This window comes from Ambystoma mexicanum, chromosome 6q (genome assembly GCF_040938575.1).
Source record: "Ambystoma mexicanum isolate Mex_15411 chromosome 6q, UKY_AmexF1_1, whole genome shotgun sequence".
NCBI classification, from domain to species: domain Eukaryota; kingdom Metazoa; phylum Chordata; class Amphibia; order Caudata; family Ambystomatidae; genus Ambystoma; species Ambystoma mexicanum.
In genome coordinates this window covers 577,120,591-577,148,449 of record NC_090937.1, presented here as the reverse complement: position 1 = coordinate 577,148,449, position 27,859 = coordinate 577,120,591, and the positions used below count along the sequence as shown (strand labels likewise).

The window sequence follows — 27,859 nt, the reverse complement described above, 5'->3', positions numbered from 1 at the left end:
ACAAACGAATCAAGTGTGCTGGAGCCCCTCTACTGAGTATAACATCTGTCAAATACCCTGTGGTAAGAATGTATTCCACTCAGGAGGATCTTCAACCAGGTTTTAGATCACTATACACTTCACAGAGGAGAAATATCCATTTGCATATCAGTCTGGTCCCGCCCACAAGGGCTGTCAGCTTCACCTCTCTGAGGGGTATGCGGTAATAAAAATGTGGCGTAAAAGTTGTCTGCAAAGAAAATCGCAGCAAAAATGCTGTGGTTTGACCCAGTAAAGGTGTACCCAATATACCATTTAAGGGGAGCAGGGGTGTTCCCAGCTCCCCCTAATTGGTGTAATGGGTCCGGGCTTTGCAGCGGTGTCTCCCACATCCATGACATGGTTTGCGGCAGCAAAACCACAGCCTTTTTGCAGCGATTCTTTCTTTAAAAGTCAATTATTGCCACGATTTTAAAACATGTAACCTCCTGAGGAGGCCCATCAAGACTGAAACACGTGTCTGGGGTTGCTGATGGTACTCTTGTTTAGAGGAGAGTTTCTTAGCATTTTGATGCTGGACTACTGCTGGGAGAGAGTACAGCCTAATTGAGGGATTGTTTTTCATTCCTCTGCAGAGTGCATCAATAGATTCATTATCATATTTTCACTATTGTTCTTTCTCATCCTCCCACATGGCATTTTCCTGTTTCCTCCTGTCACTTTTTCTATCTCTGCCCACAGCTGCTTTGTCAAATTGTCTTACGGTTTGTTTCTCTTTTTCTATCTTTGCCACAGTTGCTTTGTCTTATTGTGCTTCAGTTTGCTTCTCTTTTTCTATGTTGGTCCACAGCTGCTTTGTCAAATCTTTCCTCGGTTTGCTTCTCTTTTTCTGTGTTTGTCTACAGCTGCTTTGTCATGTTCTCTTTGGTTTGCATCTCGTATTCTATATTTGCCACAGCTGCTTTGTCATATTCTTCCTGGGTTTGCTTCTCTTTTTCTATCTTTGTCCAGAGCTACTTTTCGTGTTCTTCTTGGTTTTGCTTCTCTTTTTCTATCTTTGTCCACAGCTGCTTCATCATGTTCTATTCGGTGTGCTTCTCTTTTTCTATCTTTGTCCACAACTGCTGTGTCATGTTCCCTTTGGTTTGCATCCATTTTTTCATCTTTGTCCACAGCTGCTTTGTCATGTGCTTCCAGTTTACTTCTCTTCTCCTATCTTTGTACACAGCTGCTTTGTTATAATCTTCCTTGGTTTGCTTCTCTTTTTCAATCTTTGTCCACAGCTGCTTTGTCATATGTTTTCTTCGGTTTGCTTTTCTTTTAATATCTTTGTCCACAACTGCTTTGTCCTGTTCTTCTTCGGTTTGCTTCTCTTTTTCTATCTTTGTCCACAGATGCTTTTTCATATTCTTCTTCACTTTGCCTCTCCTTTTCTCTCTTTATATACACCTGCTTTGTCATGTTCTTCTTCGATTCGCTTCTTTTTCTCTCTTTTTCCACAGCTGCTTTGTCATGTTCTACCTCGATTTGCTCCTCTTTTTCTCTATTAAACCAAAGCTACTTTGTCATATTATTCCTCGGTTTGCTTCTCTTTTTTATCTGTGGCCACAGCTGCTTTATCATATTCTTCCTCCATTTGCTTCTCTTTTTCTATATGTGACCATAGATGTTTTGTTCTTTTCTTCATTGGTTTGCTTCACCTTTTCTATGTTTGTCCACAGCTGCTTTGTCCTATTTTCCTTGTTTTGCTTCTCTGTTTCTATCTTTGTCACAGCAGCTTTGTCCTAATCTTCCTCGCTTTGCTTTTCTTTTTCTATCTGTGGCCACATTTGCTTTGTCATATTCTGCCTTGGATTTCTTCTCTTTTTCTAGCTTTGTCCACAGCTGCCTCATCATGTTCTCTTCAGTTTGCTTCTCATATTCTATATTTTTCCATAGCTGCTTTGTCATGTTCTCTTTGATTTGCATCTATTTTTCTATCTTTGTCCAGAGCTGCTTTGTCATATTCTTTGGCATTCTTCTTTTTTTCTGTTTTTGTCCACAGCTGCTTTGTCATATTCTTCCTCGGTTTGCTTCTCTTTTTCTATCTTTGTCCACAGCTGCTTTGCCATATTTTTCTTCAGGTTGTTTCTCTTTTAATATCTTCGTCCACAACTGCTTTGTCATATTCTTCTTCGGTTTGCTTCTCTTCTTCTATCTTTGTCCATACGTGCTTTGCCATGATCTCTTCGGTTTGCTCCTCTTTTTCTACGTTTGTCCACATCTACTTTGTCATATTCTTCTTTGGTTTGTTTCTCTTTTTCTATCTTTTTCAACACCTGCTTTGTCATGTTCTTCCTCGGTTTGCTTCTGTTTTTCTCTCTTTTTCCACAGCTGCTTTGTCATGTTCTTCCTCGATTTGCTTCTCTTTTTGTTTCTTTATCCACAGCTGCTTTGTCATATTAGTCATCAGTTTGCTCCTTTTTTTAAATCTGAGCACACAGCTGCTTGTCCTATTCTTCCTCGATTTGTTTCTCCTTTTTTATCTGTGCTCACAGCTATTTTATCCTATTCTTCCTCGGTTTGCTTCTCTTTTTCTCTGTTTGTCCACAGCTGCTTTGTCCTATTCTCCTCAGGTTGCTTCTCTTTTTCTATCTTTGTGCACATATGCTTTGTCATGAACTTCTTCGGTTTGCTTCTCTTTGCTTATCTGTGGCCACAGCTGCTTTGCCATATTTTTCTTCAGTTTGCCTCTCTTTTTTTATCTTTGTACACAGCTGCTTTGTCATGTTCTTCTTCGGTTTGCTTCTCTTTTCCTATAATTGTCATTTCTTCTTCGTTATGCTTCTCATTTTCTGTGTTCCTGTAACGCCTGGGCATCAGATTTCCACCTTTGAGCTGGTTGGCGTTGCCCACTGTTTGCCCTTCCCTGCTCCAGGGGCGTCTGATGTTGGTATTATCCTTTGGGGAAGGTGCCCACCTATCGTAGACTGTGGTGTTTGTATGCCTTATGCTTTTGCTCTGTTCCCTTTTATCAGTTGCATCCTAATACTGATCTAATTATTTACAGTGCAAAATGTGGCCTTCTCATATTACGATTTATATTTGGTTTTTAGCTAGGTTGACTTTTTTTATATGAGTTTGGAGGCCAATCCAAATGGATTGAATATATTTGACTACAATAGACAGCATTTGATGTGCCCTCCCTTCGGAATGTTCCGCCATCCTCTTCCCTTCTCTGTGTCTGGAATATCATTACCAGGCAGTACCAGAATCATTAGCATCTTTTTTATGCATTGCCTCAATTGCAGTTGGATATTTCTGTATTTTTTCATTTTCCTTGTCTTCATTTGTGTCCCCAGTGTCGTGCTAGCTGTTGTACAATTCAGCATATACCTTTGTCTGGTTTGCCTAACCCCTGTGGAAAGCATGTGTGCTTCCGATCCCGCTCATTGTGCGTGTTGATTAGATTACAAGATGGATGGGTAGCTGGTGCCGCTGCGCTACTCGCTGCTTTTCTAGTTTTTGTGTCTTTTTATTCTCGTCTCAGGCGTCTTTCCTAAATGTCATTTCTGGTTCCCTCAGGCTGACCTACTCCCTCTGGTGATGGCGGCTCACCTTGCAACATGTCAGGTTGCTGCTTGAAGGCTTCCTCGAGATATGTTAAGCACACATGATGTGGAGCCGTGTAGTTGTTTGTTTCTAACTACTTCTCTCCCTATTTTTCAATAGTGGTGCGTCACACTCTCGTGACTGTGGGTCCGAGAGAGATTTCTATTTCCCTTGGGCTCGTTTGTTGCATTTCCCTGTGGATGAGAATAATCACTGTTCATTTTAGATATTTCCAATACGCACATTTTAGATGTACGTTGGACATTTGTAGCAATTTGTGCCGACTTTGAGTCACAGATGATTTTTTTGTGCATATGCACACATTTCGCACGTGCTCTCATTGTGTGCTAGGCACACATCCTGCCAGTTCAGGGGCAAGGTCTGGGCAGCAACTATGAGAACACACCGGGATTCATGGTGAACTACAATCATCACGCGTGCACGTGATGTCTCCCCCTTTCTACTGGTCTGACCAGGTGCGAGCCACGTGCATAGAATGCCTGTAAGCGATATTCAATCAACACTACAGCTAAGTCAATGCCTAGTCTGGGATGCTGAGGAAAACCCTTATTGATGTACTTTTATATCCAGTTCAGTACTCTGGATGACAACCTTTGTATAACACCCCCTCTTAGAATCTCCCTGACCCCACTGAGCCAAGAAGTAGGTTTGTTTTGCAAAGTAAAAGGTTTATTCGGACAATTCAACTATATATATCTATCACACTTTTATAATATATTAATATCTGATAGTACACTGAGACATATGATGTGGATCCACAATGGGTAATGTTACAGTGGTACACTTGATTACTTAGGAGTAGTATAGAGGATGAGGTAGCTGAAAATGCTTTATGGTTTCAAGGAAATGCAATGAGGAATAAAATGCAGTACAGAAATACTTCATATGATTTTAGCAAAAGATAAGATAATCACTTTTTCTCTGGAAATTCACCCCCCCCCCTATGCAATGTAAGAAATGGAAGGAGATGGAAAGAGGAGCACACAGTTCTCAGGAATGCACTCAAATACAATACGAAATTCAGTTCCCCCCCAGCAAGCTTAGAGGAAACAGGTAGGAGTTTGAAACACAGGCCCAAAATGCTTTTTAAATGTGATGGCAATGGATGGGAAAATGTGCCAACTGATTTTAATTCCCTCTAGAGATTCAGGGTGAGTGGGAGATGCGTGTTGGTATTAGTTCAGGCTCACTTTAGCAATGCTCTATGAGTTATTACCAAGTTGCAAATGGATTTTAACAAAAGAAAGAATGGAGCTGCTTTTTTGACAAGTGGAGAAATTGAGCCAAAATCGAAAATTGCGGTAAATTTCGTTCCTAGCCCAAACGGTTCCAGAGATACAGACGATTTAATAAAGGTAGATTTTCGGATTTAAAGTAAAACTCAAAATGACAGGTGACAGCTTGCAGCTGCAGAATTGACAGGTGACAGTTGTGCAGCTTTAAAAATGACAGATGACACGATTTCTAGGAGGCTGTTCTACTTAAGTTAAAATAGTTTGGATTAGATTATTTTAACTAAAAGATTGGTTCTGCACAGTTCTGCTAGGTACTCACAATATCAATTTGAAATAGGCCTCGTCACGGTCTGGTCAGGTTGGACGGGACTTCCGGCGGGTGGTTCTGAAGTCCCGGCTATCTGGGTCAGCTCTGCTCTCTGGGTCTGTCAAGCACCGGATTTGCTCACAACGGTCTGGTTTGTGGTTCTCTCGGGTTCCGGATACAGCACTGCTTTCTGGATACTGCTACAGGTTCTTGCAAAAATTCTTGGCAAAATTCAAACAGCTTGCCCGGCTGTTGAATAGTTTGGTTGGTTTTGAGGCCTCCTGAAGAGGATTCAGCTGGTGGATTCAGGCCTCTCTGCTACAAATTCTGGAGTTAATTTCTGCTACAGGTTCTGGAGATTGATGGATTTGAAGTCTGGATCTCTGGATGTGAAGTCGTCGGTCAGCATGCTCCGCAGCAAATGGAATTGAATCTCCCTACCTGTCCCAGCAGTCTCTTTTTATGTGTTTTAAAAAGTGGGTGGAGAGGCTAGCATCCCTAAGCCTGCCCCTCTTTTGATTTGATAGGTCAATAGATTCTTTGGTCCCTGATTTGGGAAGGGATGTCAGAGTGATGTCATTTTTATGACCTGCAGAAATGACACTCCCCTAGTCAATGTGCACACAAATCTATTCCTGATCGAAATACATATTTCCCAGGTACACAGTTGTTTGACATCACACACACACATCATATATTACTAAAGATAGTCCCTGTCCCGACTCTGGCGTTTCTAGGAGCTTGCATTCAAAAATGGCAACTTATTTTCGATTTTAGTGGGTTTTTCAACATTGGTTTTTCATCAAAAATTATACAAAGGTACATTTCCCTTCCACATATATCCCAGTAACTTTCCATGTCTCTAGCTTAAACCCATTGTCTACAATAATCATAATTAGCGGGGTTTTGCCCCAGAACATGGTACAAATTGGAGTTTGGACTCAAATCGTGAGGGCATTTTTCAAACTAAGACTCTCAAAGGTGTACATTCCTGTCATTTGGTTACAATAAATTATCACTGTTTCTATAAAATATATATTTGTTGCAATTCAACTCCCCCAAGTGTTTGGGTCCGCCTCCAGGAGTCTGGGTGGGTCAGTGATCACATGTCTCTCCTTGCTGGCAGAGGGCTGTTGACAGGAAACACTTAAAATTAACATACCCCATTCAACAGAAAGAGCCTTTTGTGTGGGCTCCAGCAGGCTGCCTGGAAGTCTCTCCTCAATCAATCAACAGGGTCATGTGATATCCTGCCTCCTGGTGTGGAATCTCTGAGGTGTTAAGGTTTCCCAGCCTCTTGGCCTCTGGGAACAGCAGGTGGCTAAGATTTCTAATTAACTAACAAGCTTTGAAGTCCCTGCCCCTCTTGCAACTCCTAAATACAGTTTCCCTGTCAGAGTTTAGACCGCTAGCGCCACCTTGGGGAATTTGTCGGTACTGCATCCATTTTTGAGTTGTCTTGAATTACTGCATTTCAATAGAATGGTCTTTTGCTTGACAGTATAGGACCCTTGCTTAACATTGTTTTGATGGCATCCTTACAGTAGAGTGGTGATGTGGAACCCCCCACAAGAAGGTTGTATCTTTGGAGTGGTCTCGTGCCAACTGCGCAGTTCTCCTATTCTTGCGTGAATGTGGGCGGCGATAGCTCATCCCCACATCCACCCAGTCTATTGATTTAGTTTGTTCTGGGATAGAATAATGGGCGGCGACAGCTCATCCCCACATCTACCCAGTCTATTGATTCAACATGGGTCAAAACCGTTGACATGCCTGTCTGCCTGGGCCCTGTGCAGGACTGTTCATGCTGTGCATGAGCGCTGCTGTACATTTTTACATTTCTACTCCTTTTGGGTTTACATATACAATAAGCATTTCCGAGGAAGAGTCCAACACCCACACATGTGGATGGACTAGTAATATCTAAACACAGCGTTCCCCAGCCCTGCATCCACATGGCTGCTGGGAGCAAATGCATGTGTAGATATTAGGCCATGCCTGCGCCCAAGATTATCCAGGAAGGTATTGATACCTAGCACACGCACCACCCACCTGGAACTTCATGTCAGGCATGCAGGCCACTGTAAACAAGAACGAGGCTGCAGGCGATCAGGTACATGTTACGTCTTCCTTTACTTAATCAGGTTGAGCCTTCAGGTACATCACAGACCAGGTAAATAGAAGGAGCTCCCACTGGTCCACCCTCCCAGGGCAAGCTTACAGGGTTAGCTGACACTCTCTGAACACTCACACGTGACAAGCGCCCAGGGCTCCACTCATCATCCCAGCTGTGACATTACACACCTTCCTCCTCTCACACACAGCCGCACAAAGGAACCTGTGCCTCTCTCAGGTCACTCGACGCACTGTACCTTGACCAGAGCAGGGAACATAACTATTAACAGATTGATTTCATCAGGTCTGACCGCACACATAGAAAAATGCCGAAAAACGAATAAATACACTTCTTGTCAAATGATATCAAGACACAAAACCAAGTATCATTTTTTGTGGTCCTCCTTTATATATCTTATCTTAAACAGTTGCTTAGAGACAGACGTGAACTTGGCAGGTTTGACCCCGCCGGGCACAGCGGCCACAGTAGGCAGACTTTCAAGGAAGCACTGGCACGGTTATAAACAGTGCTGGTGCTTCCGTGTTCCCCATTCCCATTGAGTCCTATGGAACTCAATGGGAATGGGGAATTTCATTTACCGGCGCATGACTTTCTGGACCAGCAGGGTTAGAATCCCCCGCTGTTACCGGCAAGCCATGCGCCTGTAAAATTCTCAAGTACGACGGCAACCTGTAAGTATTACCGGCACGGTTCCTGCCGGACTTAGAATGAGGCCCACTGTCTCTAAGGGCACCACTAAAATGATACTTTGTTTTGTGTACTGATATCATTTGTCAAGAAGTGTATTCAATACTTGTTCTGCATTTTCCTACGCATTCAAGTGTGCAGTCAGACCTGAGGAAGTTTCCCCCAGTGTTTCTCTAAGAGTATTCTCGCCACATGTGTATTGTGGTTGCTGATCTGCACCTTAAACAGCTTTTGCTTTACCTGTATATATGATATACTATTAAAGTGGTGCCCACTTCCTGTACTTTTTTTATTACCAACTCAATACAAAGACACTTTGCATACAATCCACACAGGAATTAGGGAGCACATTGGAGAAGTTCTCCAGGAGAGCAATTCAGCTGAAGTAGGCCTTAGACAAATGAAAGAGACCAGGGAAGTAGCCGCCACTGCCCCTTCTCCTTTCCTTTTACACTAGCACAGAGGGGCAGAATGCTGGGGAATTACAGAGCTCCTCTTTGGTGGCACTTGAGAAACGTGCGAACAAGAGGAAAATAGCACAGAGCTTACACAGCACCACAGCGTACTAGATCTGGCACATGCACAACACAGCACCACAGCGTGCTAGATCTGGCACATGCACACACCATCGCATCACATTTACCACATTAATTGGACTGGTTCACATTGCATTGCCCCCGGCCTCTGGGCAAACTACTGGGTTAGCCCCAAACATTGAAAAGTATGGACTGGGCGAATCTCCTCACAGAAGAATGCACAGCCACAGGCCTCAAAACATCCCTCACCATAGCCCGGCTTCACAAACATGTCCAAGTTAAGAGTACAAGAGTTGTGTGTTGTGAAAGACTCATGGCACACCTGGCACTCCTATAGTGTGCCCGCCTGTCTATGATACCTTACATCTTTCACGTGCATCTTGTGAGAGCCAGCGATAAACATCAGCTTAACAAGAATACGAATGGTGGTGTTGGGTGACTTTTTGAAATTAGGACTAATAGTAGGAGTGGGGAGTGGGAAGCGGAGAAAGCAGATTCTCTTTTAGACAGATTAAGCGGGGCACGCAGCATGAGGGAGGGAGCACCTTCATGTTAATACATGTTCGTCTCTTGCTTTTTGCATCATATCTGTAATGCAGTATGTCAGATTTGGGAATTGAAAAAGACATCGCGTTATTCACTGATTACTGAGGTTTACCAAATGGTACAATTTATCACTACCCTTTGAAACCCTGATCAGAAAATTAGACGCTCAGCTGCAGGGCAGGTATCGCCACTTGATAAATTCATATTATCAAGGATTTGTTTGTTTATTGGTGTAAGTCACTACATTCCGACAAAAACCGCTTCAAGGCACAAATGTATATATTCATGTGTTCATGCATTGAATTGTTGGTTTGGTTAAGCAGTGACAAGCCTGTTCGCAGTGACATTGCAGTTCTGTGCTATGAAAGGTAATTATTATTTTATTTAAATGGTGAATTCCAATAGTTTTTATTTCTTCTATGCCACTACTATTTATTTATTTACTTATTTGGGTTTATATCGCACTTTTTGCCAAAACTCTGCATCAAATGTTGGCCTAACTGGCAAGATATTAATAGGTGATAACAAATACCATTGATACACAAGAGGTTATATTCACAGAGTGGCTTGTAGACGCCCTATTAGTAAGGAGTAAAAAGACAAAAGAGAAGACGCGGAGCATAGAGATGGGAAGAGCATCACAGATTTTGGCAGCAAGAAGCACAAAAGAATGAAGTCAAGATTGAGCACAAGAGGCGCAAGGAACAGCCAAAAGAAACAAAGAAAAAGAACAAAGAGTACAGTGAAGACTCTAGACAGCAGCAGAGAACAAGGATACGAGGGAGCACGACACAGGAAACATTAACAAAACGAGCTGGCTGCAAAGGAAAGCCACCAAAATGCAGTGAGAGGTGGAGAAATAGGAGAGTGCTGGAGAGAAAGCAAAGAAGCCAAACAGTAGAATTCATGATAGACTCAAGAGGACGCGGAAGGCCTCGGAAGAGAGAAGAACAACAGTCAATGCATGAGACACCAAATTGAGAAGAAGAGTTTTAGTAACAGAAAAGGCAACAATGAGCACATTCTATGAATAACATAGAGTTCGAAATGACAGGCCAGGACTGGGGGAGAAATGTTATTTTAGAGTCAATGTCAGGAATTAGAAATGACACCAAGATCATAAGCAGAAGATGAAGGAGTGACTTAGGGCAGCAAGAGATATACGCAGGAGAGGAGCAATCCTAATTGAAGGGGGCAGGGAAGATAAGAATCTGAGTTTAGAAGGATTAAGATGGAGAGTCTGAGCAAGCATCCATAGCATGGCAGCTGAAAGACAGAGAGAGAAGAATGAAGATGATCAGAAAAGGGGAACAATGAGAAAAAGATCTGAGAATCATCAGCTTCAAAGTGGAAATGAAAGACACATGAATTACTCAAAGAAAAAAGAGAACTACTGTCCAAATAAAAGAGTAAGCGGCCAAGAGTCGAACCTTGTGGTAAATACCAGAGTCAGGACGGAACACGTTCATGCACACCAGGAACAGAAAGAGAGGAGCAGAGAATAGAATGAGCCACTGTGTCAAAAGCAGCAGAAGCATCAAAGATAATAGGAAGGGAAGAATGTACAGTTACGAGAAGAAGCGAGAACATTTGTGACTTGCAAGAAAGCTGTTTCTATAGGGTGAGCAGGATAAACCCTGATGATTGAAGAGAAGATGGAGCAGAAGAGACTTAGGTTCCAGATGAGGAGACAGCTCTTAATTGACAGCATGTTCTCGGTGGAAAGATGGAAGGAAGGAATCAAGAGTAGGATAGGAAGAATATTGGCATGATCAAAAGAGGACAGAAATAAACCAGTGGAAGTTGAGGAATTAAAAAGAGAAGTCTGTTAAGAGTGAAAGTAAATGGGCCTGATTCACAAAACATTTTTCAAAACACTTTTCGTGAATTAGGCCTAATGTATATTAGAGGAATCATAGCTGGTGGAACATCGTCCAGTGAGCAGCACTGTCCCTTGAAGCACGTTTCAGGTTTTCAGAAAGGGGTGCAAAAAGGAACGAGAAATAGAAGATGACGAAGGGGAAGATGGAGAGGGGAGGCTGTGGGAAAAAGCAGACACATATTGTCGAATGTAGGTGTGAAGCAGGAAGCAACATCAGAAGTAGGTAGAGAAGAGTCCAAAAAGGGGTGAGGAGGGTGAGGAGCCAGAAGATTATTAAGAAGGGAGGATAGAAATAAAGATAAGGTGAAAGAGTACAAATTAGAGATTGAAAGTAAAATCTTCTAACACAAAATAGCCCAAGAGCGAAAGAAGCATGAAGGTGGAAGAGTGAAGTTTGATCCCAAAGAAAGTGAGATATTTTTCCAGCACCTTTCCAGGGTACATAACCGTCTCCAAGGAGAATGCAAGGAGGATCTGGGATATGGTGGAGGAGGTTCACGAGACAGCACAAAGAAGAGAAAGGACAGGGGGAATCCAGTGTAGAAGACATAGCAAAAGAGAGAAGAGAGGAAGAAGAATTAGGATGAAGGAACGAAAACTCAAGAGAATGAAAAAAGAATGTACTTTAACAGAGTAAAAGAGGTATCAGGTAATATTATCCCCATATATATGGTCGCCGTAAATAATATCGCCAGGAAAAGGTCGCATCAGATCGACAAAGATTGTGGTTTCAGAAAGAAGCAATGGAAGGAGGGGCAGGAGAAAGTGAAGGAAGAATGTCAGAAAAGCAGAGAAAAAGATGCTCGGCAGAAAGACAAGTGAATGCAGAAACAGGAAATTCAGAGGAACTGGCAATGAAGGCTAGTCAATCAAAGAGTTCGAAACTTGAGCAGGAGGCATAGGTATTTTAGACGCATGAAATGGGTCTATAGGAATCAATACTGCAAACATTCTATGAAATTTTATAAAAAGGTTAATTAAAAAAATATGTTTAATTGCTGATCCATATTTTCTTACTTTTCATAGTTTTCACTCTTACTTGCATCTGGGCGCTGTGGCAAGTTCGAACTTTGCAAAGTGCCTTTAGGTAGGGTTTAGTAACAGAAAAAGGACTGCACCAGTTGTTTAAACACTGAGATTACAGGCAGGCATTCATGTATTTCCTAAAGTGACACAGATCAACCGTCTTTCTGATGTAACCCAGCGGTGGGCTCCAGAGGTGGGCAGCCCGGCATCTGAACGATCAACAACCACCCACCCTATAGGACAGCCTAGTGGTTGGCACCACAAGCATTTCGGCAGACGACTATCGTAGCATAGCGATCGGAGTACATCTGATAGGTCTGATGTCCAGAGAGGCAGGATATTTAAGATGTACTTGTGTGCTAGGCATACAACCTCATGCATAGCACGTGTTTCTAACATACGTCACCAGTGAAGAGCAGGTTTAACATGAACCTGAAATGTCTGCATCATGAATTGGCGGGCAGCTAAATCATGCACTTGCTGTAGAATAATTTTGGCCATGTTTATAGGCAAGGCACCATATAATGCATTGCAATCCCGGATTGCAGCAGTTGAGACAAGGGCAAAACCCGTGACATGGTCATGACAAGTGAAATACTCCTCAATGTGTTAAAAACAAGCTTTAACCACGCTTTTAATAAAGGGCAGAAAGTTATCCACAATCTTGACTCCCAGGTATCACAGAGAGGGGGGTGGAGGGGAGAGGGATCCCTTTCAAAGTGGTCAAGACTCATAGGGCCACACTCAGGAGCTAGAGCAGGAAGCCCTGATCACGTCCTTCCTGCCATTGAGCTACGTGCGATTTCTGCACATCAAGTTAACTACCGAAATACTACTTTGAATTTGTGGTCACCTTGTCCAGGTCACCCTAATTGAAAACATTTCAGCTAAAAGGTTCAATCAGGATGACACACAAGGATCCTTATAAGGAGTGAATACAAGTTGCAAGAGTTTCCTTACCTTTGTTGATGGTGTCAGCAGTGACATTAAAAAAGATAATGGGGGATAACTCTGTACTTCCCCCTCTGCTCTAACCTTTTTGCTTTCTCACCTCTATCTATATATGCCACCTCAGTAGCCCTTATTCACTGCCTTCTTTCTCCGTACACCCGCATAAAGGCTTTGCTGCGCCCATTATTCTTCCTTGCCATATCTTCTTTTCCCACTTTCCCTTTTTCTTTTTTCTTTGTAACTACTCTTCCATTTCTTACAGCCCCAACTACAAATAATCCCTTCCTTACTTCCCCTGGGCCGTCACCCCCATTCAGCTCTATTTCTAGAGAGAGGCTTGTTGGAATTAGGTAGAAAGAGAAGTTGCTTTTCCAAAAACCTAAGGTGTTTTAAACCCGCCAAATGTACAAACATGTTTAAGATGTAACCAGACTGTGCAGGAAATGGATGGTCCTAAAGTCTGCTACATGCAACAGGACACCCTGTCAAACATAAACATGCAAGGATGGCACATAGGTTTACCTCACAGAGACATGGGTAAGTGAAATATGCAGGCTGTGCACAGACATGATGGAAACAAATGGAAGGTCCATCAAGGTGATACTAAGTCGCTCGCTACAAGAATTGAAATGTTTAAAAAATCAATCTTTTACAAATGTATATATTTATAAAGTTTCAGGTGCAATCGGGTGGTGCCCCCTGACCTACTGGGACTACAACATAGACTAAACAAAACACAATCCAGCCTTTGCCAACTGGCGAACCTGTATGCACTCCTCTGGGTCAAACAAACTCAATCTAACTTAATTAATATAACTGATTTGTTTATAACAAAACATGTGAATGTGGTGTGCAGAAAGATATTTCATACATTCAATAGAAAAAAAAAATACTCACATATTAGAGTAAATACAATCCTGGTTTTACTCATAGACAAAATGACATTAAATGCGTAAAGTGTCAATCACAATTTTTTATAAAATTATACATAAAGTAAAATGAAAACATCAGAAACTCGATCATGCATCTTCATCAAACAGATTTAACATGGAATGTCAATTTTGATTAACCTCAATGGTGAACAATCAGAGCTTGCTGACACGTTTCGGAACCAACTGTTCCTTTCTCAAGGCTGTTAATCTGTTACTTCCTTAAATTCATTAACATCGGCAAGTTAAGGATATAGCTGGATAAGTATCCAAACTGATAAGGTAAAGTGAACTCACATATTCAGAACGCTTCTGCTTTATAAAGCTGACATCCACCTTTCAACTGGTAGATCCTATCCCTACGGTGAAAGCACTTACAGTAATGCAAAACCCACTAATCAATCTCCCTGGGCTCCATAACAAAATCACACCAGTAATTGTCAACTGGCAAGTGGTTCAATTCACCCGCACATGAGTGTCTAAGCGGGAACTGCCCGTTTTCACAAGAGAACTGCTTTTCCTCAGCCTCCTGAGACTAGCAGTGATCTGTGAATAAAGCAGTCAGCCACTCCCCGCTGCCTAAAACCCACATATTTTACTGTAAGAATCCTTATGTTCCTACCTGGCATACACGTTTCACCCAGACGGTAGAGCATCAGACCGGCAAACCAGTCTGGTTCCCCGCGTCTGTGTTTCAATGGCAGAGACGGATGCTAGAAAGAATTTCCGTGTCAGGGAAGGTTAGCTGGGGTTAGGATGCTGAAAGCAGCCATCTTGGAGTGGCTACACTCCATTCTCTCAAAGCGCATGCGGCACGTATTTTAAATACTGCAGTCTTCTTTTGGAGACTACGAATTGGGCTCATTGGTCCCTAATGTTTACCGTTGAATTTGCAATATGCGCTGTATGCTGCAGTCTTCTTTTGGAGACTAGGAATTTGGCTTATTGGTCCCTAGTGTTTACCACTGAATTTACAATATGCTCTTGATTGTGTTTTGTGCGCACCATGGCCAACTGGAAGTAATTTGGAAAGGATTGACTACTCTAAAGTGGTTTGCACCAAAAGATTGAATATAATTTGCTGAATGCGAGTGTTGGTCGCATTCGGCATAGGAAAATACTAAACTGGGTGAGCGGGAGTTGCAGGGGTCCCCCCAGCTCCCCATGTATTTTCACGTTCAGGGTTTGTGGCGGTGTCCTCTACATATATGCAAGAGAAAGCGGGGGACAACTGTGCTGTTTCCAAAAAGCTCGAATTTCTAAATGCAGGAAAGTGAGCTTTGCTATTTTGTTATTCGAGCTTTTTGGAATTCGCAATGATAATGTACATCCTTCTAAAGCAGAGGAAATTCCCTAGATCCAAGCACTTCTTCCTTGCTAATGGTTAGTTGTCCATTCTCACCACAGATAATGAATGATAAGAATGTTTTACCATACACCATCTGCACACATACATTGGAAGTTGGGTCGATGTCCATAAGTCTTCTTCAAGATGTATGCTCCATGGTATGTTTGACGCCCGTATTACTATGCAGTTCAAGTGGAGGCAAGATGTTTGCTTCTAAGTGAAGATGTTGCTTTGCTTGTCATATACATACAACAAACGTTAAATCACCTGTTTTGTCTTCCAGATCTCACCTTCTCTGACTCGAATGAAGAGGCATAGATGTGCTGCGATGGTGACATAAGCCGCAAATGCAGAACTGGAAGAAGTTACTAGAGACACATTTGACCTTTCTACGATTGGGAAACATTGCAGCTGAGAGCACAGCATGAGTTTTATCATGAAACCTCACAGACACTTCCAGAGGACCATTCTCTTGCTTGCCACCTTCTGCATGGTGAGCATTGTTATTTCAGCGTACTATCTATACAGTGGATACAAGCAGGACAATGAGATCCCAGAGGTCTCGTCAGAAGTGGATTGTGGGGATCTCCCGCTATTGCCCTACAAGCTCGTGGATATCAGCATGGTAAAACCCACTGCTTCATCTAGGACTGACCCCGTGGTTCTGGTGTTTATCGAGAGTCAGTACTCACAGCTTGGCCAAGACATTATAGCAATCCTGGAATCCAGTCGGTTCCTGTATCATACAGAGATCGCATCTGGGAAAGGGGATCCACTGATCCTAACTGAGAAACACAAAGGAAGATATACCCTCATTATTTTTGAAAATATGCTCAAGTATGCCAATATGGATCCTTGGAACAAAGAAATCATGGATAATTACTGCCTTCAGTTTGGTGTCGGTGTCATCGGATTCCACAAGAGCAGCGAGAACAGTGCGCAGAGCTCACAGATCAAAGGCTTTCCATATTCTCTCCACAGCAACGTGGGCATCAAGAACTGCTGCATTAACCCCCACTCCCCATTGCTTCATATCACCAAAGCCTCCAAGATGGACAGGAGCCCCTTACCGGGCAATGACTGGACGGTTTTCCAGATCAACCATTCTGCGTATCAACCCGTGATATTTGCAAACGTAAAGCCCTCAGAAAGCCTCCCCCTTCCCATCCCTAAAGCCGGCGTCCACGCCACCATTGTTCACGATGTCGGACTTCACGATGGGATTCAACGTGTTCTCTTTGGAAACAACTTGAACTTTTGGTTGCACAAGCTGATATTTATAGACGCAATCTCGTTCTTGACAAGGAAGAAGCTTGCCCTGTCTCTTGATCGGTACATGCTTGTGGATATTGACGACATCTTTGTGGGGAAGGAGGGAACAAGAATGAACGTCAATGATGTGAAGGTAAGTGCTACATTTGTGTTCCAATTCAAAGACTTATTGATATTGTAGATAATTGTTTTCAGTCCAAAGAGAGACGGCACAGGCTGTGGGCAGGGGAATCTCTGAGTAGATTAAGGCAAGTATCTGCCTTTGGCACCCTGGAGAAAACAGAGAAAAGAAATGCAAAGGAGCTGCATGCCTGCATATAAAAAAGCCCAATGAATGTTATGTTATGTTTTATAAAACACTTAAATGACATTGGTAGGGCTCGAAGCAGTGAGGTACTCTGGACCGACTTACTGCGTTGCACAATCAAGCAGACGATGGCGTAATATGAACCGGCTTAACAGCAGAGATTCAACTTTGATGCTGTTAATAATTCATTATGCACCAGCAGGAAATAAGCTATGTATTGAATGTGTTCAAGTTATGTTGTTTGGGTGAACGAGGAGTCACAAAGGAGCATGCACCAGTCAGTCATGCTATGTCAGATACATACGTGTTCAGTTTCTATCACATCCTGCTATCCCAGTGTGGCTGATTGCAGCTATGTGCTCTGCATAATAGAGAACATTTATTCTAGTTACTTCAAAAGATTTCCAAATCTTTTTTTTTTCTTTGTACGGACATATGATGAGAGCCAGGATGGCATGCATTGTTCTTTGTATTTGCTGTAAGGAAAAGCAGACCGAGGTTTAAATGCACCCCAACCCCAAAAAAGCCACACATGCACCGCAAAGACAACCTTTGGTCCTAGGCAACCAGCAGAAGTTCATCTCCTTTCCATCACAAGGCACAACATGTTGCCTGTAAAGAGAACCATTTGGGGTTCAATGTGCACTCCTTTGACGAGGATACCTTCCATTTCCCCTAAGGCCTGCCAGTTCCACATGATGGTGATTTCCCCAAAAAGGATAAAGGTTTTAAACATTATTTTAATAAATAAATATCTGATCAGTTCTTGTGGCCTATTCCAACAGAGGGAGACAGCTCCCAATAGGCCATGGGAGGAAAACATTAATCAAGACTGATGCAAAAAAAGTCATCCTGAGATAGTGGAAGAAAAGATACTTTAGGAAGTAGAAAAAGCCATCACGTACGCACAGGAGATATATTGGAACAAGAAGACGGAGGGGAGGAAATAACCTAGGTGCTCAGATGCAAGCATAGTGCCTCCCCTATGGAGCTCTTCAAAAGTGACCCCATGATATTGCCATCTTCCCAAGAACTAAGCCAGTGGAAAGCATCCATGCTCCAGTCTGTTTTTGTTCCACGCTCGCAGATATTTGGGCAACCTACTCAAAAATACATGTTCAAAAAACATATATGCGTAGCTGTTTACATGTCACTCTAGGGTTTACTTAAAAGCCTTTGAAGCGATTTCACAAAGAGATGCCCAGGAGCTTTGCAACTCATGAAGAAAGAGTAATGGCTGTATGTGTGGGATTTCTAATGTGCACACCTGGCTGGGGAGCAAGAGAAGGTTGCACTTAAGAGGTGCACCCTGGGCGGGTTACCAGTTGGGTCTGGGGGGAGCAGAGGAGCTGAAATGGGTAGTTGTGCCAGAGGATCAGCAGTAACTGGCTTACTCCCGAGTTACTCTTCTATTCCTGGGAGTAAGCCAGAGTTCCTGCTGGTGGCTTCTTTGTGCATCATATAGGCAATCTCCAGAGTTACCACCTGAAACCTCCTTGTTAATCCACCCATTTATTTCCAGGTTCATCTTTCTGAATGCTCTTTGGTCATTGCCATTTTGTGAAGAGCTGCCCAAAGAAGAGGGTTATGCATTATGCACGCTTGCACAACACATCTGATGTCAAATATGCCACCAATAGCCATCACTGGAAGTTCTCCTCCAGTTCAGAGCAAGATAGGCAATGCATTGTGGGTATGCACATTTGAACACATGCTAATCCTTTGCTCTAATCAAATATCTCTAGGTCTGAATTGGAAGTGAACTTCCTGTACAGGCTACTTCCTGGTGCTGTGATGTGTGTGACCTGGCTGAAATGGCTTTCAAGTCTCGGGTGGAAGTTTTTAAAAAAAAACCTTTAAACCCACCATAACTTTGCTGGTTTTTGTTCAACGTATCACAATGATCCAACTACAAGGATCTAGACTATACCGCACTAACTGTCCCTAATAAGGGTGAAACATGCGTGTGGTTGTCTGCATCCTTGAAAGATCTCTGTCTTGATTTGAACAGTTATATGTATATAGTAGCACTGGCCTATGACAAAGATGTTTTCCTGGAGCAAAGAATTGACATTTTGATCATTTTAATTCCCACAATGCATTACTCATATGTCTCTGAACTGGGCTACCTGGTAGTGCTGTGATGAGTGTGACCTGGCTGAAAGTTTGTATATATAAGTAAAGTTTATAGGGTGACACTAGTTGCCCTATAGTTAAGGTGAACCATTCATCCATGGGAAATGCAAAAACTCTATGGCTAATAACTTTTGATTCTTAGGACGGAGCTGCAACACATTTTCAAAACAAAATGTCTGTCCAAGGCCCCCAGAACTGGAACATTTGGTGCAAATCTATGTTACAGTTCAAAAAATGTAAACGGTCGAAGAGAGGTCTGTTATTCACTATTTATATTGGTTTTCTCAGAGGGAAAATGTACAGTGTTTGCTCAAGCGCACAGCCCACACCCCTGGATGCAAATCATTGGTTGGTTTGGCATAAATCCATCTAGTAGTATTTGTAAGTTTGGCAGAGATGGGAGCGCAATTCCCGTAGGCAAGCCAGAGCAAACCCTCAAAGGCCAACAGAAGCACAGGTGCCCCTCAATGGGACTCTGGAACTATAGGAATAAGTGCCCTCAAACAGTAAGATAACAGCATCCTCATCCTAGAAGCATTGACAACCATTCCCAGCTGGCATCGTCATGGCACTCAAAAAAACCTTGGATTCCTCCTCCTTGGTGAAAGTACAACACTTCCCCTTGTAGTCCACCCCTAATCATTCCCAAAAGATCACTATATTTAAAAATGTTTTATGGCTAGCAGAGCCCAGTAACAGGACAGAATCCCAGAGCTCAGATCTGGACTTTCATCAAAAGGAGAACAGCCCCAGCACTGTCATCCTACAGGTGCATGCATTCCCCTCCGACATGCAAGTAGGAGTCACAACCCGCTCATGAGAAGGTTGCTGTACTCCCCCAGCTCACCTCAAAGATGCTCATCTCTAATTAGTCTCTCAGCAGGATTGGTCCCCTGGTAACCACTTTCTTCTTTTGAGGCCTCCCTCCAGGGGCACCTCCATTATCCCACACTGCCGGAGTCCCATGAAATTCAGAACTGGGCACCACTCATCACATGGATCTACAAGGCCGGGAATTCATCCGTATCGTGGCACAGGGGTCGGTGCGGATTACAAGCACCGAATATAGGCCTCCTGAGGTCTTCCCCTCACTTGCATCCTCCCTGGAGATCAACGTGAGAGTTCCTTTTGCCCTAAGGATGTGCATAGTGCTGGCAATGTCAGTAACCCAAAAGGAGTGCAGCCATCTTGGGTGTCCCCGACTCTGTCACCCATTGAAGCCGAGTTTGTAAAAGGACAATAGGTCGCCTCAGATGAGACATTGCTACTTTAGGTAGTTATAGGCGGTCTGAGTCCTTCATAAACACCCCTCAAACTGATAATATTTACGTGCTCATTTTTTTTTATAAGGAAAGCAAAATTATATCGGAGCAAAATTTGATGAATAATAACAAATCTGGTAGGAATGCACCACAATCAGATATTGGCAAAGACGAGGCAATATGTAATAAGTGAGACGGATATGTTCCGCTCATATTTGTGCCTGACTCACATCTGATAGCGGTTGATGTTATAACCTCCTCTTATCTGGGGCAAGATACAGGAAGATGAGTGGCAATGAGACATCGGGCCTCATTTGCAAAAACGCTTTTGAATGAGAAAACCCCATTGAAAAAGGCTTTGTAAATCAGGCCCATTGCATTTTACTTAAACATAAGGACCCTTTTTAATGATCATAAAGAGAAGCTTAAAATCCGTACTTTCGTGGATTTAGAAATCAAAATTATTTAAATGCAGTCATTTTGCGCGAACCGCTAGATCTGAAAAGAGACGGATTTGGGATGCCTAATCTATTTACACTTAATGCATTTTATTAACCACGCTGATGGCCCTGTCAGATGCAATGCATCTCAATTAGCACAACTACCAAAGGAATTTTGCCGCGCTTTGCCGCAGAATGCTAAACTGAAGGAACGAGCAAGGGATCATTTCTGGCAACAGGGATAGTATTATTTAAATGCAGACTGTGCAAAATGCCTTCATGCTAGGAGCCAAGGATGGAGCTGTCCTATGGAGAAATGAGCATCAGAAATACCAGCGCCAGGATACAGACCTAACTGCCTGATCTACATAGGGGTTTTTTAGGAAAGTAGTCTGAAAAAGCCTGAAGAAAACCTTATGTTGTATGGATTTCTGCTCCTTTACCAGCTGAGCCCATCTTTTTATGGAAAAGTTGTCAGCATGCAGAGCCATCTTCCGGCGTGCTCTGCTCTTCTGACGTCGGTAGGTGTTGTTGTGTATGGTTGGCTTATGCTTATGTGGCGGAAAATGTTTAGAACTGTGATGCGTTTGAGTGCCTGGCATAAACCATTCCTCCACCAGGCATGCCGCCATCTTACCAGCCACCAGTTGGGAGGTGGAGAAACCACCATTTTAGAAAGCAGGGTGCCCTAGCAGCAGGATTTGCCTGTCTGATTTTGTCTGACAGAAAAGCTTCCGTCTGGTATATTCCTGGTGCCACCAGGTGGGCCTGGCAGTTTTGCAAGTGGCGGGCCGCCAGCTCAGGGCTGGTAGACTCCCTCTTGTTCCTGCGCCATGCTATAGATTTAGGAAACCCTCAGCAATCCCCCCTGTCAGGGTGCGCAGGTGTGACCTGCTGGCTGGAACCCTGTAGGGGTCCCTGTTTCCAGGGAAGGTGGCTGCTGCGAACTCCGAGATGACAGAGGTGATTGCATTGCTACCACCAAACGTCTGCTCTCCCAACTAAACTAAGCTGAACACAGCTTTTCATGAGTTTTCGTTGTGGTGTATTTGAGTGGGTGTGATAACTAGAACAACACAATGATTTAACTTCTGCAACCCAGCTTTCACCTGCTTTGCCTCTAAATCAGGTGCAGGGATTGGCCTTGGAAGAAGAAGGCAGTAAAGAAGGTCCACGCGATGGCCTCTGCGAGTAGACAAGTGTAGCTTTAGTTAGAACAAAAGTTCGAACTTTATTGAAACTTTCATCCTTATGTACGGAGTGTTCTCAACGGACCTGTGTGGCCTTCAATCTTTATGCACTTGAACAATGTTCTTATTCCTGTGAAAGGAGGCAAGATAAAAGACGAAACAGAAGTGGGAGAAGGCAAAGATGGAGCAGGGATAGTATGTGGAGAAAGGAGGAGCATATTGTGGTGTTCCACCCGCCTCATGTCACATGAGAGAGGGGGAGCCCACCTCACGTGATGGGAGGAAGAGGAGGGGAGATGAGGAATAAAGAAGGCACGCAGCTGAAACGGGCCGTGCCAGTAGTTTACCGCACACAAGTGGTTGCGTCTTTATTTAGCTCCTGACATCCGGGCCCGGCCGAGCCTGTAAGATCCTCCCCGTCCTCAGTGTTGAGCGGGAGGTTTGGCAGGCATCACACATATGGTCCAGGGGGAGTAGGTAGAGAGAAATACAGTCCGCAGCGGAATGAGGAGCCAGACCGTGGATAAATTTAAGAACGAGGATCAGAAACAGAAAGGGGGGGATATTACATGGAGAGACATCCAGCGGGGGTTTCACTATGATGCAGTAGGGCCAGATCCGACTGGTTTCTAACAGGGGCATGTGGACAAGTTGAGAAATGTGTTCAGGGGACTGAAGGAGTAGAAAGGAAGACTGGCCTGAGCAGCAGTCTTGTTTGCTGAGCACTAAGGTGGAGGTCAATGGTTTTGCAGATTGGTTAGAAAGGTCTGGGCAGATGTTCCTTATGTTGAGAAGTTTGATCTGTGCTGTGTTGGAAGTGGTCATGATGAACTTGGAGAGTGTTACAGTTCTGTCAAAATACACTCCAAGGTTGAGAGACAAGAGTAATGGAGTGAGTAGTTCAGGAGGCTATGAGGGAAGGAGATACTAGATGGGAGCATAGGGTTAGCCTTCTGGGCAGTGAGAAAGATGTCTTGAATTTCAGAGGAGTTGAACATCAAGCAGTGAGCGGTGAAAAGCCACCCATTGTCACACAGCAGTGAGGCAGATGGTGATGCATTCTAAGATAGCAGGGGTGAGGCCATCTAGTGTCATAGGCTGAGTAGTGTGGGTTCACTTTGCTTCTCTTACCAGATCCCTACCTAAGCAATAAATCACAGACAACTTATGTGTATGGAAAAGTTGTAGGCCGTAGGCATTTTATTTTCTTACAGAAAATACAACACAACAAAATAATTACACTGCCATATGCTTTTGGGCACATTGTGTCCAGTCCCGAAGTTGCCCAAGGCTCCTCCTGAGTCCTTGTTATCCCTGGGCCTTCGTTCCTGGGCACATGCCGCCTACGACATGTCTTGGACCGTGTACCAAAAGAGTACTCGGCGTTCCTTCTTCTGCCTGCTCCTTCTTTTCTTGGACCGTGTACCAAAAGAGTACTCGGCGTTCTTACTTCTGCTTGCTCCTTCTTTCTTGGACTGTGTACTGAGAGAGTACTCGGCATACCTGCTCCTGCCTGCACCCTTCTTCTTCCGTTATTATTGTAGGGTGGGTTGGGTGGCAAACATTTTTCCTTCCCCTTCTCCAGGCACTAAGAGCCTACCCGAGAGAGGTGAGCTCTTACCTGGTTTGTGCTGCCTCTCCTTTTCCAGGGTTACTTATACCCCCGGCCTTTTGTTCCTTCCTGGGGGTGGCTGGGTTACCCCCCTGACTCCTTGCTGTTACATTTCGCACCTTCCCAGGTGCTGTTTCCTGCCCTTCCTGGGCTTTTGTTTCTTGTGGCGCCGTTCGGACGCCCCTCCCTACGCTTTTGCGCCGTTTTCCCTCACCCCGCGCCTAAACTCCCAGACCCTCTATCGTCCTGCATTTCATGCGGCCCGGGGCTTGTGTCACACGGCAGTGAGGCAGATGGTGATGCATTCTAAGATAGCAGGGGTGAGGCCATCCAGTGTCACACGGCAGTGAGGCAGATGGTGATGCAGTCTAAGATAGCAGGGGTGAGGCCATCCAGTGTCAGATGGCATTAGGGCAGGTGGCGATGTGTAATGAGAGACCGGAGGTGAGCCCATTCAGAGTCAGATGGCAGTGAGGCACGTGGTGATGCATTCTGGGAGAGCAGCTGTGAGGGAGAGAAAGGGGAAACATGTCTGGTTATCACCAGCAAAGAGTTGGAAGTGGAGGCCGAAAAATGAGATGAATTTTCCAAGGGAGGAGAATAGAGAGTTAAAGGGACATACCATGATTGTAGTACGTTTGTTACTTGAGCATCTGAGACATTGCCCACATTGTATGTGGACAAATAAAACATTGCTTGATTAATTATTTTTTTTAGAGCCCATAAATAGTGCTCGATGAGATTTTCTGACAGAAGGAGATCCTGTTCTAGTCCCTCCTTAAGCAAATTGTAGTTTATTTTCCGAGGGAAGTTATTGGCATAATTGCATCACTTGTTCACAGGTCAGATGCAGCTGAAAGACTATTAGAGCGGGAAGATAGCAGACATTGCAGTTCTGCATCAACGCGGAGTAGGGCGATGTCTCGCCAGGTAGGTACTAGGCCTACGGCTGCTTTGCATTGTCTCTTCGCATTGTTTGACTTACACCAAACGTCTGTTTGCAAAATGCACGTTTGTACAGATTTTTTATCTGCAATGACCTATGTCGAAGCATAATGCTCACACCCTCTCTGCACTATGGCCAGGGTTATTTCATAGAAAAATCCAGTCGGGCATTTGATGCATAAAACAGACAGACCACAAGGTTGGCGTATGATGTCTTCTTTGCTTTGTGGTATGTTAGTTTCCCCCCACGGTTTGTGATGACAGTGGTGTACCCATGGTCTGTTTGGTTTTCTCAGGACAGAACCCCATCTTCTGGGTTGGAGGTTCCTAACACTGGATGAGGAAAAATAAAACAAACATTTAAAATCACAGACTCTTTAAGCCCTGCCATGTGAAATGCATTTTCGGGACTCAGGTTGGTGAAAGGATACATTCCATTAACTTCAGGTGGCAATCAGTCCTCCACCCATATGGTTGCTTTAGCTAATGTATATCCAGCTGCCAAGCCCATGTGCATTTCTCCTCAATCTTTCTTCTTCTTTCGACATGGTCAACCATGCCATCCTGCTCAAGTGACTCCATGATAACCTAGGTATCACTGATCAGGCCCTGGACTGGCTGACCTCTTTCCTCTCTGACCGACCCTTTCAGGTCTAACTGGGGTCCTTCTCTCTTCTATCTCTCTCTGTGCCTGTGGTGTTCCCCAGGGTTCTAACCTCTCTCCCTGGCTGTTCAAACAATACCTGGCATTGCTGCTCTCTGCTCCAACTTTCAGTGTAATGTGGATGGCACACAGCTCTCTTTCAGGCTCCGCTCAGCCACCTCTACTCCTTCTCGCATTCCTGACAGTATGTCTGCAATTCAGGAGTGGTGTGCCGCCAATGATCTTTGCCTTAATGCCAGTAAAACGGAGATCCTCCTCATCCGAACAGCAGCTCCCTCCTTTCCTCTCTCCCGCTGGCTGCCCACTCTGGGTCCTCGTCCTGCTCCTACCTGTGAATCTAAAAACCTTGGGGTCATCTTCGACTCTACCCTCTCCTTCTCTCACATTTTTGATGTCTCTAAGAAGCTGCACGTCCTCAGAGGTATTCTTCCTTTCCTCACTTTCCCGCAGAAGCTCACTCTCTCCAGAGCTCTGGTCCTCTCAAGGCTGGACTACTGCAACAGCTTCTTTCTAAATCTTCCTGCCTCTACTCTCCGCTTTGCAACTTATCCGCAACAGGACTGCAAGACTTGTCCTTGGCCTCAAGCCCAGGGATCATATCTCTCCAGCTCTGAAATCTCTTCACTGGCTCCCATTGGCTGCAAGGGTCAAGTTCAAGGCTCTCTGCATTGTCCACAAAGGTTTCTGGGGCCTGGGACCACACTACCTCCAACTCTCCCTTCCTAAGTACCTCCCATCTCAAGCTCTCCACTCATCCACCTCCAACTCTCTGAGTGTCAGCTGAATTTCCAAGCAGAGAATTGGGGCAGATCTCTTTCTTCGGCTGGGGCCTCCCTCTGGAACAGCTTCCCTGCCTCTCTCAAACTTGAGCAGAACCATCTTCGGTTCCGGAAGCAACGCAAGACCTTCCCCTTTGCTTATGCTTTTTCTCTTTCTCTCCCCTGCTGATGACCTGCCAGTTCCACGCACTGGTCACCTGGCCACCCTCTGAACTTGGGCCCAGGTCCCGGCCTGTCAAGTTGCACCTCACAGTGCCACTTGGCTCCCCCAGCAATTGTGGTCTGTATCTGTAACCCTACAGTCCCCTCTGGAGGCTGCACCTTCTGATTACCTGCACTTAGCCACCCGCTGGCTGCACTTTTAATTACCTGCACTTCTGCCCTCCTCCTTTTTGCACATCTCCCCATCCCCTTCCCTGCACTTGTGCGATCTGATTGACACAAGGCCTAGTAAGTTGTTTTGTCCTCCCTCTCTTTCCCCCTCCTTGTCTTGTCACACTTAAAAAACACTTGTGTACAGGTGTGTTATAAATGCCATATAAATTCATATACTTTCATACTTAAGGTGGACAAGGATGTGTAGAACTTCTACTGCAGCCTGGTTCTTCCACAACACCATGTCCTCTTTGGGAATCCGTGGCATGCGTGTTGAGGGTCTCGGTAACACAATGTGTGTGCACATGTGTATTTGGCACTTTCAATCATCTGGGAATTAGACATATTGTTAGGATTTTGCAAGCAGTTGTAACAACGACATCAGATCGCGAGAACTTGCAGCTTCGCCTGTGTCATCAACAGGATGTCTTTCTAAACATTGGCTGTGCTATCATTAGCACTGTTAGGAGGCTAGAAGAAAGGAGGGGTGTGAGTATGGACACACACCCTGTGGATGATGTTAGGCTTTTTTATCTACTCATTGACTGTCCATGCCCATGCTAATCCCTATGGCTATTCATACCCAGTACATGAACCCCCAAATCCAAAATACACACCCCTTGGATCTCTTCGAGGTACCATTTTTATTTGTAAGCAGCCTTCTGAAAGGTAATGGCTTAGTTGGGCTGTAATACATATCCACATAAAAATATCTTAATCAAGTGTGTTCAGCCAATTCATTTATAAGCATCTTATGTGGCCTTGCATCTGTTCTTTGGCCTAAATTCCTTTTTAAAACTTGCATTTGCAAATCCAACCGTATTGCTGCTTCTATAGGCATGAGAAAGCCATTTGCCATGGACTTCCATAATATGGCATGGGACTAACACAATTTTCCAGCTGTTGACATTATTATGGCAGTGCCTGGAAAATGTGTACCCCATTCCCCATATAAAAGCCAAAGTTGTTGGCTTTCCAGTGCTTGTTTTTATATGCATCTATATAAATGGACACAATTTTCAAAATGGAAAAAATAAGTAGAAAATGTTGATTTCATTAAAATGTACATGTACATTTTCCTGCTGCATCATCTCTTTGTGAAATATACCTTTAACATGTTAAAGCGATTTGATTGGCTGTATGTTTGCTTGTATTAAGATTGGTTCTAGTACAGACAAAAAGTGGTATCTCTAGAAATCAATATTAAGGGGACAAACTTTGTGGCACAAATGAACGAGGGGATGGGGTGGGGGCACAATAAAATTTGGGTCAACAGATGAAACTGGTTTGAGTAAACATATTTTACAAAGCTATTTGTATTTATTAAAGTGACATTTTGCAAGCTCACAGTAAGCTTAAGACAATAAAAGGCTTGCATCCAGTTAATGAATACCCTAAAAGGGTAACCTATGCTCCTCAGGGGAGGAAGGATAGCTCAGAGGAAACACGTTTGTCTTGGAAGCAAGACAACACGGTGCAACACAGGTTTGAATCCCAATCCCACTCTCTTAGAAACCACTCGCTGGTATTAAGTGCGTTATACAGACTCTCCAGGATGTTGTGGCATGAAATAGATAATTTTGCAGCACAAACCTTTATTTATGCTGCATTTTTGCGGCGCTTGTTTTATTGACTTGAGGGTGTAAGATTGGCCCATTGCAGGAAAGAGGCGGTGCCCAAGGCTACAAGAGAGCCAGGGTGT

At 43.9% G+C, this 27,859-nt stretch overlaps 1 protein-coding gene across 1 annotated transcript in view; it reads left to right on the top strand.

Moving 5' to 3' along the window:
• The window catches only part of LOC138516152 (bifunctional heparan sulfate N-deacetylase/N-sulfotransferase 3), a 758,026-nt gene that overhangs the window by 28,832 nt on the left and 701,335 nt on the right, over positions 1–27,859 (top strand). Inside the window, exon 2 of the mRNA XM_069631061.1 lies at positions 15,459–16,580. Within this exon, the coding sequence (XP_069487162.1) occupies positions 15,600–16,580 (981 nt within the window). The 5' untranslated portion in view covers positions 15,459–15,599. The remainder of the gene's footprint in view (positions 1–15,458; positions 16,581–27,859) is intronic.